The sequence below is a fragment of the Micropterus salmoides genome, unplaced genomic scaffold, assembly GCF_014851395.1.
Source record: "Micropterus salmoides isolate LMB-PRFRI ecotype aquatic unplaced genomic scaffold, ASM1485139v1 Ms_hic_scaffold_1, whole genome shotgun sequence".
NCBI lineage: Eukaryota > Metazoa > Chordata > Actinopteri > Centrarchiformes > Centrarchidae > Micropterus > Micropterus salmoides.
Genome location: NW_024040040.1, coordinates 18,463,560 through 18,476,857, shown reverse-complemented (window position 1 = coordinate 18,476,857; position 13,298 = coordinate 18,463,560). Strand labels below are relative to the sequence as shown.

Here is a 13,298-nt window from a genome sequence, read left to right as displayed (position 1 = left end):
AGGGAAACAGACTGGATGGACCAGATTACCACTCCAGTTAGGAAGACAGAAGTAGATGCACAGCAAAACAGTACAGTAAAATCTGACACCAAAGGCAGGTACAGTATGTCTGTAGTATGAACATTATTTGGAATTTAAGTAGTCCTAGATAATATGTATGGCTTAAATTGGGATGACCCGCAATTGTTAATCCTGTGTCACTGCAAATCTTTCTAATCCTATCACAAATTCCAACAACGTACACTTTCCGACCATTGCCCTGTCCACTTACATACCCCCCCACCATGCTATTGTACCTCATCACACCTGCCATATTGGTCCATTATTATGGTAATACACTTTTATATCTCCAATTAAATCGACACTTTCTTTGATATTAGCAGCACACCAGATGTGTCAACACCTGCTTAAAGCCTTCCTAAGGTGGCAGATCATTTCATACGCAGCTTGTGAAAAAAAAATAGAATGTGACACCTCACTGGCAGACATCAACAGATACTAGTGCTAGACAAGGAAAATATGCATCTCATTCTAACCCTGAATTGTATGAAGACGGAGAAACAAATCTCTCCGCTAAACAAACTGTTAAATAAAGCAAACCTATTACAGCACAGTGACAGGGTTGGTAAATTGTTGTCCCATTAACTTTGCCAAACAGATGCTAGTATAATATGGAAGACATAATATCAAGTGAAGAAATAACCCAGACTATGAATACCAGTGCCCGACTGATGTTATGAGCTACTTGTAGATAAATCACTATTGGTGTTTATAACAAATTAAACAACTGACAATAAAAAACAGAAATGGAAGCCAGATCCTTCAATCGTATGATGAGTGTTGTCATTGCATAGTTTGTCCACTAGAGGGCACTCTACAACTCCCCTGTTGGCAACTTAAGTGTTTAGAAGCCTCAAATCCACCACAAGACACAGCAATCAGCTGTAATTTTGTTCAAAGTACTATGTATAACAATAAAGAAGTTTATTTTTAAACTGCATAATGTTATCTTGGTGAGTTCTGATAACTACACATTAGTGTTGTAGTACTCAAGACCGGTTTTAAGACCATGATAAAGCAAATGACCCACACAGGTATTAGGATATTTTCTTCTAAATTATGTCCTTTTTTACTTTTTGTGCATAAACTACCCCCTGACATGACTTAAGCACTAGTGGATAGAAGCAGTGAGTTTCTAACAGTTTTTTTGTAAAGGATCATGATAGGACTATTTACAATTTAATACATTTAATTTAAAAATGGAAACTTTTTCTCAGTGAAAATGTGACTGTTGAGCCCTCTGTGAAACCTCTCATTTGAGAGAGAAGGCAATGATCCATCCTTGTAGCCAACAGGGCCGGTATTTATCAGACTTCTCAAAGTGCCATTTTAGTCCTAAGTCCTGAGAATTCATGAAATTTACTACATTTAAATTTAAGAATAAAAGCAAGTTATCACATTTCTTAAAGCTAAGACTCACTCTTACTCTCACAGTAATTTAAGACAACTCCAGAGGTCTTTCAAGTGGTTAGGAGTTGCCAGTAGGGGCTTGTGATGGTGCTGTGGAGACAGAGACATGCACGTATATTTCAGGAGAGGAAGAATGTTTCAGAATTATTTCAGACGGCGCACACTTAGTCAGACGGGTTCGGACAGCGCAGGCATAATCTTTATCTGCGAGTTGGTGAGAGATGTCATCTTACCACTTACTGACTTTACGCAGCAATACGTTTTCCGCTAAACTAAAGGTGGTGATGACACTTTGTTTATTTGCCACAGGAAAAATGCAGCATGCTGATGATTTTGACCATCAATAAGCCGAACTGTCATGGAAACAATTCTGGTACTTATAGCTCCACACACTGTCACGCGTTTCATTGACTTCCCAACAACACCTCGCGTAATCTGACAGAAGCAAACATAATTCACATCGGCTTCCCAGGAGTAATAAGCGCAGTTGATGGCACTCATGTAAAGATCAACTTTTTTATCTTTCATTTCCAGTGTGTACGCAGCCTATGTATATAATGTATTCTCTTAAAAATTCTTAATTGTCAAATGTGTGTTGAATGTAAACTCCTCTTAGGAATTTCACCATTCAATGTGAATTTATCTGAGAATATTCTTAAAGAATTCAGTAAATCAGATTTCCTTCTTCCGTCCATGCCGACATCGTCATCCAAAATCCTGTTTGCGGCACAGCAAAGTGTCGTGAATCAGTTCTAAGACTGACACCTAAGATTTAGTCCTACACTTCACTCAAATTAGGACTATGATGCTTGATAACTACCTTTTAAGTGCAGCTTTGAGCCAAGAATTTTTTTACTCTTAAGTCAATTCTTAGCAGTGTTCTCATGAGTAAATCTGAGAAGCTTGATAAATACTGGCCCAGTTCTTGAAAGGTCATGCCTCCCTCAAAGGAGCTGGCAACTGGAACTAGGGGTGGCTGGTGGTATAGCAATTATTTTATAGAAATGATCTGCTTCCCTAATAATGACAATAACACAATAACCAATGACAATAAGTCTGTCACTATAACCAAATGATAATGTCAAGAGAGACATCTGAAATTAAAACTTTTAAACAATTTGTATCCAGCATTGATTCAGATGCAAATGTTTCACGTCAACACATCAGTCTCATAACTACCGCCCTCTCTGCCGGCATCGGTGCTTCCTGGAATTTCATCTTGAACACGTCCCACCTCTCAGGAAGGATCCCCTTGTTAAACAAGAGTGAAACCGCAAAGGAAGACATGGTAGCCTGCGATTGCACCATAGCCGTTGGATACCTTGGCGCAGATGAGTTGGGGGAATATAATAGTGTAAGTCAGGTCTGAGCCCAGGATCCAGGACACCAAGATGCCACCTTCCAGATAGGTGAGGGATGTTCCCACAAGCCTTGCAACCACTATGGAGAGACGAATCACCCACTGCAGCTCTCTATCTGATGCCTACAGAGGAGAAAAATACTTGAGTGGATATTTACACGTCTAATGATGTCTTCACTATCAAATTTCAGCTCTGCTGGAATGTTTGCCGTACTGAGAATCAACACAAAACTGCCACTTCCGTGCTCCGGTTCCTAATACCTGACTCCTGATGATCTGGTAGATGTTGGCGGTGAAGATGGTGGTCGCGGACAAAAGGAAAGAGTCAGCGGACGACATCACCGCAGCAGCAACAGCTCCCATGCCAAAAGCAGAAATGTAGGTCGGGGTAAAATGCTGAAGGGTGATGGGAAATGCCATAGCCGCCTCCCCTCGTTCATACAGAGAGGGAGAGCCATATGAGGTGGAGTTCCAGTCTGAAATAAAGGAGCAGGAAACAAACAAAAGCATTGGCTGCATTTACTAATCTGGAAGCCACTACGCACTTAACTCATAAATGTACCTGTTGAAGCGGCAACCGCGGCAATGATGACTCCACCTGCTGCCATGAAACAGATGACTCTGGCTGTAGACGCGGAGCTGGAGGAGAGAGTCCTTTGATGAAAATCCTGAACGGCCAAGTTGCCCACAGTCTAGAAAATGAAAGACACAGAACAAACCAAAACAGCATTTTATGGAATGAATTGACAATGATTAGACTGGACACTGGCTTAGACAGCACCCCAGAACCAAACCATGTTATGTAAATGACTATTAAAACTGATAAACAGTCGAACACACCCACATTTCCTCATTACAACTGCACATGGCAAACACACACTGCACTGTTTTAAAGCTGTCAGATCCTTTGTGTGGTGACCACGGATGGATTATGAGACATGTCTGTTCCCCAGGGGACCCCTCCCCTCCCACATAAGAGCAAGACCCATTGATTGAAAGACACAAAATGAGGTTGCAGTTTGTCGTCTCTTTTGTGGTACATTTGGGGCATCTTTGCACTCATTTTGCTTTTCTTTGTGGTCGTTGTGTCTCATTTTACGCCTTGTTTTGTGTCTATTTGTAGCCATTTCATTGACACATCAATCAATTCAAGCCCCTGGCCCAGGAGCACTGAGCCCTTGACCTCCTGAGTCTGTGCCCCGTAGGCCCGATCAGTTACACATCCATGGTCTTGATGCCTGAACTTTGTTGTAAGGCTGTGTCAAGCAGTTACCACATTCCCATGTGTCTCATGTAACATTTTGTCCCAACTAATATGAATTATAGGAGAAATTATAAAAAAAATACTTATTTTCACAAAGCTAAAATAGACTATCCTGGGTTGCTTATGTTGGTCTATTTCCACAGGATGTGTAAATATGCCAGTTTTATAATGTGAACTCAGGAGTGATCGCCCCCCTGGTTCCCCTTCGAGGGAACTCGAACTGCGTCGGTTACGACACTATGGGAACGCCTCTAGGCGAAGCAGGTCTGAACGTGAATGAAATCACTCCAATCCTATTGGCTTGTTGCTAGAACGGTAAGGTGTGACGGAATAACCGGAGGAGTATAAAGCACACCTGTACACACTCATCATTAGCTTTTTTCTATTCAGCAGGCGCTCTGTATGTTGTTTGAAGAAAGCTCCAGTCCTACAAGCAGTGTGTCTTACCTGAAGAAGAAGTCTACCAGCATGTCCGGCAACCAGATGTACAGAAGGTGTTTTTTTTTTCTTCTTGCCCTCGGTACATCACGGATGGAGATTCTCATGAGATGTGTGTCTCATGTTTGGGGATGGAGCACGCCCGGGCAGCTCTCGAGGGGGCTGCCTGTGCCCGTTGCGAAGCCCTTTCCGTGCGGGTACTGAGGTACAGCATGGCTCTCTTTTCCGAGGATGGCCGGATGTGTTTTCCCCGTGGCGCGGGCCCTGCGGCCGCTGAGGCGGCCCGGCTGCTTCACTCATGGGGTTCACAGCGTGATCTGTCGGAGGATTTCGGGACGGCTGAGGCTTTTTCCCGACCTTCATCCGCTGGCTCCGACGCTTCCTTTCCTCGTTCGGGAGCCAGTTTCTCGGCTTCTCCCGCTCGCGGTTTGGATCCGGAGACGCTGCAGCAATCCGACTCCGAGGAGGCGGACGTGCTCAGCGTAGTGGACGATGACTTCCGGGTGTCGGGGCAGCGTCATCTGGCGGCGCCCGACTATGACGTGCTGCTGGAGGTGGTGACTAGAGCCGTGGCTAAGCTCAACACCAACTGGCCACAGGAGGAGCAGACACCACAGGCTAGTGGTAAGCTTGATGAAAGGTTTCTTAAGCACCACACGCCACCTCCACGCCGGTCTCTGCCATTCTTTCCTGATTTACATGATGAACTGAGTAATCATGGGGCAGACCCTTCTCTACATGGCTTTCCACACCCCGATCACTGAACTATAGTAATGTGAGGGGGGTTAGGGACCGTGGTTATGGGAGGATGCCTCGGGTGGAGGATGCGCTTGCGAGCTATCTCTCCCCTCGACTTGCGTCCTCCCTGGAGAAGCCGGCGTTACCATCCAAACCATGTCGCACCACATCCACGCTCGTGGGGAAGGCGTACATGGCAGCGGGCCAGGCAGGTGCGAGCTTGCACACCATGGCGGTGCTTCAAGCCTACCAAGCCGACCTGCTACAGGAGATGGTTCAGAGGGGGGGTCCCTCTGAGGAAGATCTGGCGGAGCTTCGCAGAACCACGGAGCGTTAGACGCAGGGCGAAGCGTTCCGCCAGTACCTCCCTCGCCGGTATGGACCCAAGGCAGCTGAGGCTGCCAGGCGTAGGTCCCTTCCCTCTACGAGCTCCTACGGAGAGGAGAGGAAGCAGAGTGTCGCTTCTCGGGGGCCCCCCGAGGAGCTGGGGCAGCGAGACGGCGCTCTCACCCTCAGCCGTCTGAGAGACTCGATCTGAGGACCGTCATCCAGTCCCGACGGAGCTCAGGGAAGACCGGGGTAGGGGAGTCTTTCTCCCCTCCCGCACCCCCCCCCCCCCCCCCGGAGGCCGACCGAGGTCCCCTCCGCCGTGGCAACAGGTAACGTTATCCCGCCGTTTACACGTTCAGGACGCACCTGCCACCATCGAGTCCACGCCGTACTGCCTGCCCCGAGGGTCTGCAGTCAGGCGGTGCCCCGACTCACTCACCATGGATCTTCGGTGGCTCCCCCCTGCCGTTCTGGGGCTTCAGGGGTCCACCAGAAGATCACACGAGACACTGACCACCAGCCCCGAGGGGCTGGTTCCATTGGCAGACTTTGCAGAGGCTTGGCGGAGCCTGACGAACATTTCTCCGTGGGTCCTGCGCACTGCCATAGATGGGTATCGACTACAGTTCAAAACCCGCCCTCCAAATTCAACAGAAGAGAGGGGGTGGTTTGGACTGTGGTCCGCCCGGAGCAAGGTCCGGTGTTGGGACAGGAAGTTCGTACTCTGCTGAGGAAAGGGGCCGTGGAACGTGTCTCCCCCCCAGACAGAGACGCCGGTTCTACAGCCGGTACTTCATAGTCCCCAAGAAGGACGGAGGGCTGCGTGCCCTATTTTGGATCTGCGGGTTCTAACCGGTCTCTGAGGAGATTCAGGTTAAAGATGCTCATCATCCCCGCCACCGTGACGCACATCCAATCTGAGGATTGGTTCGTCACGATAGATCTAAAGGACGCCTATTTCCAGGTCTCCATCCGTCCTTCTCACAGGAAGTTCCTGAGGTTTGCCTTCGGGGGTGTGGCTTACCAGTATCGGGTTCTTCCATTCGGCCTGGCACTTCCCCTCGCACATTCACCAAGTGTATGGATGCAGCACTGGCCCCGCTGAGGCTCCAGGGCATCCGGATTTCAACTTCATCGACGACTGGCTCATCCTAGCCCAGTCTTGAGAGTTGGCAGTTCGGCATCGAGATGTCGTTCTGGCTCATCTGCGGCGTTTAGGGCTGAGGCTCAACGCAAAGAAGAGCGTGCTGGCGCCCACCCAACGGACTACGTTCCTAGGGGTTGTATGGGATTCGACAACGATGCGGGCACAATTGTCTCCGGCACGTGTCGACACCATATTGGCTGCCGTAAAAGGGATGAAGTTAGGCCACGCCATCACTATGAAACACTTTCAACGAGTGTTGGGTCTCCTGGCGGCTGCGTCCAGCGTAATACCATCTGGACTGCTGCACATGAGGCCCACTGCAGTGGTGGCTAAGGAACAAGGGTTTTTCCCCGAAGGGAATTCCTCTCCGTCTGATTTGGGTTACGCGCAAGTGTCTTCGTTCCCTGTCAGTTTGGAAGGAAACTTGATTCCTGTCCCAGGGGCCCGTGCTGGGAGGGTCTTGTCGCTGGCTGGTTATTTCGACAGACGCCTCCCTCACGGGCTGGGGCGCGGTCATGGACGGCCGCTTTGCAAGGGGATCCTGGCAGGTGCATCAATCCGAGTGGCATATCAACTGTCTCGAGATGTTGGCGGTGTTCCAGGCTCTAAGGAGTTTCCTGCCCGATCTCCAAGGCCACCACGTCCTGGTTCGTTCCGAAGAGAACAACACAGCGGTGGTGGCCTATCTGAATCACCAGGGCGGTCTGCGCTCGCGCCCTCTGGACAGACTGGCGTGTCAGATCCTCCTGTGGTCCCAGCAGAGGTTACTATCGCTCAGGGCGATGTATCTCCCGGGGACGCAGAATCAGGGAGCAGACCTGCTGTCGAGGCAGGGGCTGAGGCCCGGGGAATGGAGACTTCACCCCGAAGTGGTGGAGCTCTTGTGCGAAGAGTTCGGCCCCATAGACGTGGATCTGTTTGCGTCTCAAGAGACTACGCACTGCCCGCTATGGTTTCTCTCGTTCCTCCAGCCCCGTTGGGTCTGGGTACGCTTTTTCCCCAGTCGCTCTGCTCCCGGGGTTCTGGAGCGGGTCCGCCAGGACAATGTCGGCCTACTGCTCGTAGCCCCATTCTGGCCAACCCGGGTGTGGTTCTCGGACATCATGTCGCTCCTGGACGGCCCGCCGTGGCGGGTCCCTCTGAGGAGAGACCTGCTGTCTTAGGCGCAGGGCCGGGTTCTTCACCCTTGCCCCGCCATATGGCGACTGTGGGTCTGGCCCCTGAGGGGGCACAGTACCTAGAGGCAGGTCTAACAGCCGGAGCAGTCGAGACCCTCCTGAGCTCCAGGGCCCCGTCCACACGGAGGATGTAAGGCCTGAAGTGGAGTGTTTTCTCCACTTGGTGTAGGGAGCGGCCAGTGGACCCTGTTACCTGCCCGGTGGTTCAGGTACTTGAGTTCCTCCAGGACCGTTCTCTGCTGGTCTTTCCCCTTCCACCCTCAAGGTGGCAGCTATTTTCCACACCCCTCTGAGGGAGGGGTCCTTGGGGAAACTTCCCTTGGTTGTACGTTTCCTCCGTGGTGCCCGGAGGATGAGACCTGCGACTCGGTCCAAGGTTCCCACTTGGGATCTGGCAGTGGTTCTTGGGGCGTTGGCTGATGCCCCCTTCAAACATCTGGAGTCAGCTGAGGCTAAGCACTTGACCCTCAAGATGGCCTTTCTCCTTGCTATCACCTCTCTGAGGAGGGTGGGGGATCTCCAAGCGCTTTCGGTTTCCCCGCAAAGCCTGGAGTTTGCCCCGGGGAATATTAGGGCTATCCTGCACCCTCGTTCAGGATACATCCCTAAAGTGCCTTCTTGTGCGGCAGGGTCCACAGTGCTGCAGGCATTTCATCCTCCACCTCATGTGACGGCGGAGGATGGGAGACTTCATCTGCTCTGCCCTGTCAGAGCACTGAGTATTTACACTCTGAGGTCCTCCCCGTTGGAGGAAGGCTGACCAGCTGCTAGTGTGTTTTGGGTCTCCCAGGGCCGGGCTCCCTGCATCCAAACATACTATTAGCAACTGGATTGTTCAGACTATTTCCCTGGCCTATCAGGTGCGCGGTTTGCCTTCACCTGTGGCTGTGAGGGCTCATTCTACCAGAGGCATGGCGGCCTCTCGAGCCCTCCTTTCCGGGGCTTCTTTGCAGGATGTTTGTTTAGCGGCTGGCTGGGCCACTCCGCACACATTCATTCGGTTTTACAGTCTTGACCTTCCTTCGGCACCTGGCACTCGTGCGCTCTCCTCTTAGTCATGCCACTTTATTGCACACAGGGGCAGGCGGGGTTTTCGGCACAGTTTAGTGGGTATCTCGTTCCCATAGTGTCGTAACCGACGTAGTTCCCTCGAAGGGTTACGTAACCCTGGTTCCCCGAGAAGGGGAACGAGACACTGCGTCGGCCCGCCGCACCTCTCTCCCCGCCTGAAGCGCCTGCTTCATATTTCAAGCTAATCATGAGTGTGTACAGGTGTGCTTTATACTCCTCCGGTTATTCCGTCACACCTTACCGTTCTAGCAACAAGCCAATAGGATTGGAGTGATTTCATTCACGTTCAGACCTGCTTCGCCTAGAGGCGTTCCCATAGTGTCGTAACCGACGCGATGCGCAATGAAACTACTCCAATCCTATTGGTGTTGCTAGAACGGTAGCGTGTGACGGCGTAACCGGAGGGGTATAAGCACGCTGGCACACAGGACACATTAGCCTTTTTTTTAATTCAGCAGGCACTCTGAGTATGTTTGGAAGCTCCACTATCAAGAAAGTTGTTGTCTTACCTGGAAATCCTGACGAAGCAGTAGAGACCATGTCTGGTAATCAGTTCCGACAATGTGTTTTTCCATGCCCATGCTACCTGGAGTGCCTTGCTTCATAGAAAAGGGCTAATGTGTCCTGTGTGCCGGTGTGCTTATATACCCCTCCGGTTACGCCGTCACACGCTACCGTTCTAGTAACACCAATGGGATTGGAGTAGTTTCATTCATAGTTCAGCCTTGCCACGCCCAGAGGCGTTCCCATAGTGTCGTCACCGACGCAGTGTCTCGTTCCCCTTCTCAGGGAACAAGGGTTACATACGTAACCCGAGATGTTCTCCCATGTTAGAAAAACCCTTTTGAAATCCTTAAGATAATACAACATGATGCCCTTTTGTAAATGAAACAAGATGATGCGTCCTCTAAAATGCCTTAATGTGTGAGAAAATGAGATGCAATGCCCTAATAAAAAATAACAAAATTGTGATGCAGTCCCCCTAGAGTGCTCTTTAGTGTGAGGAAATGTTTTTAAATTGCCCTCCAGGGTGCTCCTATGTGCATTAGAGTGCCCTAGCATTAGAGAAAATGTGATGCAATGCCCTAATGGGTGCCCCTTTGTGTAAGGAAATCTGGTAACGTGCCCTCCAAGGTGCCCCTGTGAGCAGGGAAGGATTACCACATGGGCCTACTGCGCACATGCCCAGGGCCCAAAATCCCAAATGTGCCCATAGAACTTTGTGATTAACTGTTGCTGAAGTTATGCTGCGTGGATCCCTCGTATCCGGGGGCGCTCGAGAATACAGATCGTCCATGCTAGCTTTTGTCGACACTTGAAAGGCATGAGTTGAAAGGTGTCATTCAGTTTCTACGCCCTGTTGGGCTTGGTGTTTGTTTTTCACCCTTGCACCTCAGACAGCCCGAGTCCACCACTGTAGCATGTCATACATAACCTGATGCGTTGATTTTAGCTTAGTGCAGCTCTAATATCAGGAGGCAACACATAATGTAAGGTCATCACAGTTTTATTAACTACCTGTTTATTGCAGCTCTGTTGCGAAGTTTTATAGTTCAGTTTCTTTGGTAATATATACATTTCATCTTATCTGCATTTCTGTATTTAAAAAATCACGAAGGAATACGAGCAGTCACATTAATATACTGTGCGGTTGTTCATCTTACCATCACTAGGAAATTATCAATCCATATCCAGAGCTCATCAGATTGAAGATGGCCAAGCCAGGAGGCCTGATGTGTGTGGTTGAATGCTGTTTTAGTGATGTCAGTATAAACACCACTTGCAAAAACAAAAGGGACACACAGCCACTGTGAAGAGAGGCGTGTGCTCTTATTTCAGTACATTTCCAAAACACACATACAAGTACAATCATTGCACTGAGAAATCAGAAGTCAGTGCGCACACTCACCAAGCTAATAAGCACCAGTGATAGCTGGATGACATGAGTGTAAGCGACTGAATAGAGACCTCCAAGAACAGTGTAGATGATGGCCACTGCAGCAGAGATCCAGACACAAACACTGAATGGCAGCTCCAAGATGACGCTCATGGTCACCCCTGTAGCCAACACACACATACACACAGCACACATAAGTATGAATGATGAACTGGATGATTAAGTCAGTCAGTGAAATTGTGCATTTGAGTGTTTGCATATTTGTACCCAAAGAAATCAGTAATCCAGGAATCCAGATGATTTCAGCTACGACAGGAACAATGGTAAAAACCACAGTCAGTGCTTTTCCATACTTTCTCTGAAATGGATCCATCATGCTGATGTAATTATTCTCCCTCATTGGCTTTGCAAAGAACAATCCACCTTTAAAAAATAAATAAATAAAACACAAAAAAAGACTAACATTCCTGAATGAAGCAAAACCCACAACAGACCGTTGTCAATCAAACCAAGATAGGCTCAAACACCTTTCCTTAAATGTTAGAGGACCGAACCAAGACAGCAATGTGGGCGAGCCTCATTTGGAAATACAATTTTCTGATAAAAAGTTACTGAGATTTGTATTCAAGAGTCCTACCAATAACAAAGGAAATAGAGACCTGCAGAGGAACAAGAGCCCAGATTAGACCTTTAGAGGGGTCATACACCGACTCTGCAATCCCAATGATAAAGTCTCCTCCAACCCAAGTAGCTGCAGCAGGGAATAACAAACACACAGATGCAATAATCATTCGGGGCTTATTACTGTGTGATCGCCGTCACACAGGTTTTAATAAACTTTAATGAACGTAAATGTGCACAGCATTTTTTTTGCATATGTGTTACCACATGATTTGCATAAGTAGACAATAATATTTAACACTGCTTCCTTTTAGTGGTTGAGAGTGGGGGAGATTAGGTAAATAAGCCGAACAGATGCATTCAGATAGATGTCATTGTAGTTCTTCCTATTTAACGGATATGATTTGAAACTCACCTGTCACTCTGAATACTCCCACCACCAAGGGGTGTGCGTAGATACGATTTAACTCGTAGACAGACCGGCTATTTGTAGTCCACTTTTAGTCAAAAATGATTAAAAGTGGGGTTTTGCCCTGGCAGCACGTGAGATGGTTGATATCCCATTATTTTTGTACCCCATTCTATCTGTAGCCACGATTTAGCTCTTATTTGGACAGGCTACGTGTAGTCTGTTTTTAGCCCACCCTGCGAAATAGAGGCAATCAGTGGTCTAATATCAACAGCTTGGCTGTAGCCCTGTTTCAAACCAAATGGGTTACATGTAGTTTTCACCCATGCAGCTGTTGAGGTTCGTGATATCATGTCATCAAATGCAAGTAAACGTTTGAAACATTTAAATTATCTTTATTTTCGCTGTAACGTTCCCTGCATTAACTTTCATTTTAATTTAAAATAAAATGCAATTACTATTTTCAACCGCTAGATGGCAGCTGTAGCCCTACTGACACATGACTACTGGCAACGCGAGACTTGAAAGTTAGTATACATATGTATATATATTATGTGTGTGTGTGTGTGTATGTATATATATATATATATATATATATATATATATATATATATATATATATATATATATATATGTGTGTGTGTGTATATATATATATATACACACACATACACACACATATATATATATATATACATACACACACACACACATATATATATGTGTGTGTGTGTGTGTGTGTGTGTATATAAAGTGTTTTGTATTTATAATATTTTATCAATAATTCCTTTATATATTCATCATGTTGTATTATCTTAAGTTGTCTACGTTGTAATCCTTTTTCTTAATAAAATCTCTATATTTAATTTGTTTGGACGGATTACCATTTGTGAGAACCAACCAACCAAAACAATCCATTAGCCACTATTCTGTTGTCTATTAGAGGTAGATATGTAGTCATTTAAAAGCTGTGTATTTGGTCTATTCTTGGGCTATGGTTAGATGTCTATTAACTTTTCACTGACAGCCCAAATTCAACCTTGTTTTAGCCTAGACCCATTTTCACCATCTAATACACGTCTATATGTAGCTGTTCAATGGTGGTCTAATTGATGACTAGACTATTTTTGGGCTATGGTTAGACATCTACCAAACTTTCACTGACAGCCCAAATTCAGCACTCTTCTAGGCTAAATCATCATTATCATCTTCGCTGCCACAAACTGTTTGGTCAAAACTATGTGCACAATAGTGGCTGATGGTGGAGAAGTGCAGCCATCCTGTCAATCATGTGATGCGTGGCGTAGTTAATTAGGAAAGTGTGTTCATTTAAGTCTGTTTATTTTGTTTAATGTAAATAATAGTAGGTACTAAT

At 47.3% G+C, this 13,298-nt stretch overlaps 1 protein-coding gene across 1 annotated transcript; it reads right to left on the bottom strand.

Annotated features, from left to right (window-relative positions):
• Window positions 1-2,557: 2,557 nt before the first annotated feature.
• Window positions 2,558-12,276, bottom strand: LOC119915724 (high affinity choline transporter 1-like). The gene is made up of 9 exons (XM_038735442.1): window positions 12,247-12,276; window positions 11,930-12,011; window positions 11,531-11,644; window positions 11,161-11,316; window positions 10,906-11,054; window positions 10,661-10,804; window positions 3,393-3,522; window positions 3,092-3,306; window positions 2,558-2,953 (listed from the first exon to the last, which is right to left on the bottom strand). Exons 1-9 carry the CDS (start codon window positions 12,274-12,276, stop codon window positions 2,726-2,728), a joined length of 1,248 nt encoding a protein of 415 aa, XP_038591370.1. The 3' UTR covers window positions 2,558-2,725.
• Window positions 12,277-13,298: the final 1,022 nt, after the last annotated feature.

Bases quoted from the DNA above. Each gene is read 5' to 3' on its own strand.
- LOC119915724 (XM_038735442.1), bottom strand. From the start codon at position 12,276: ATGATATCACGAACCTCAACAGCTGCATGG. The intron at 12,012-12,246 runs GTGAAAACTACA...TTTGACTAAAAG, and splicing joins GAACCTCAACAGCTGCATGG to TGGACTACAAATAGCCGGTC. The intron at 11,645-11,929 runs GTGAGTTTCAAA...TCCCTGCTGCAG, and splicing joins GGGAGTATTCAGAGTGACAG to CTACTTGGGTTGGAGGAGAC.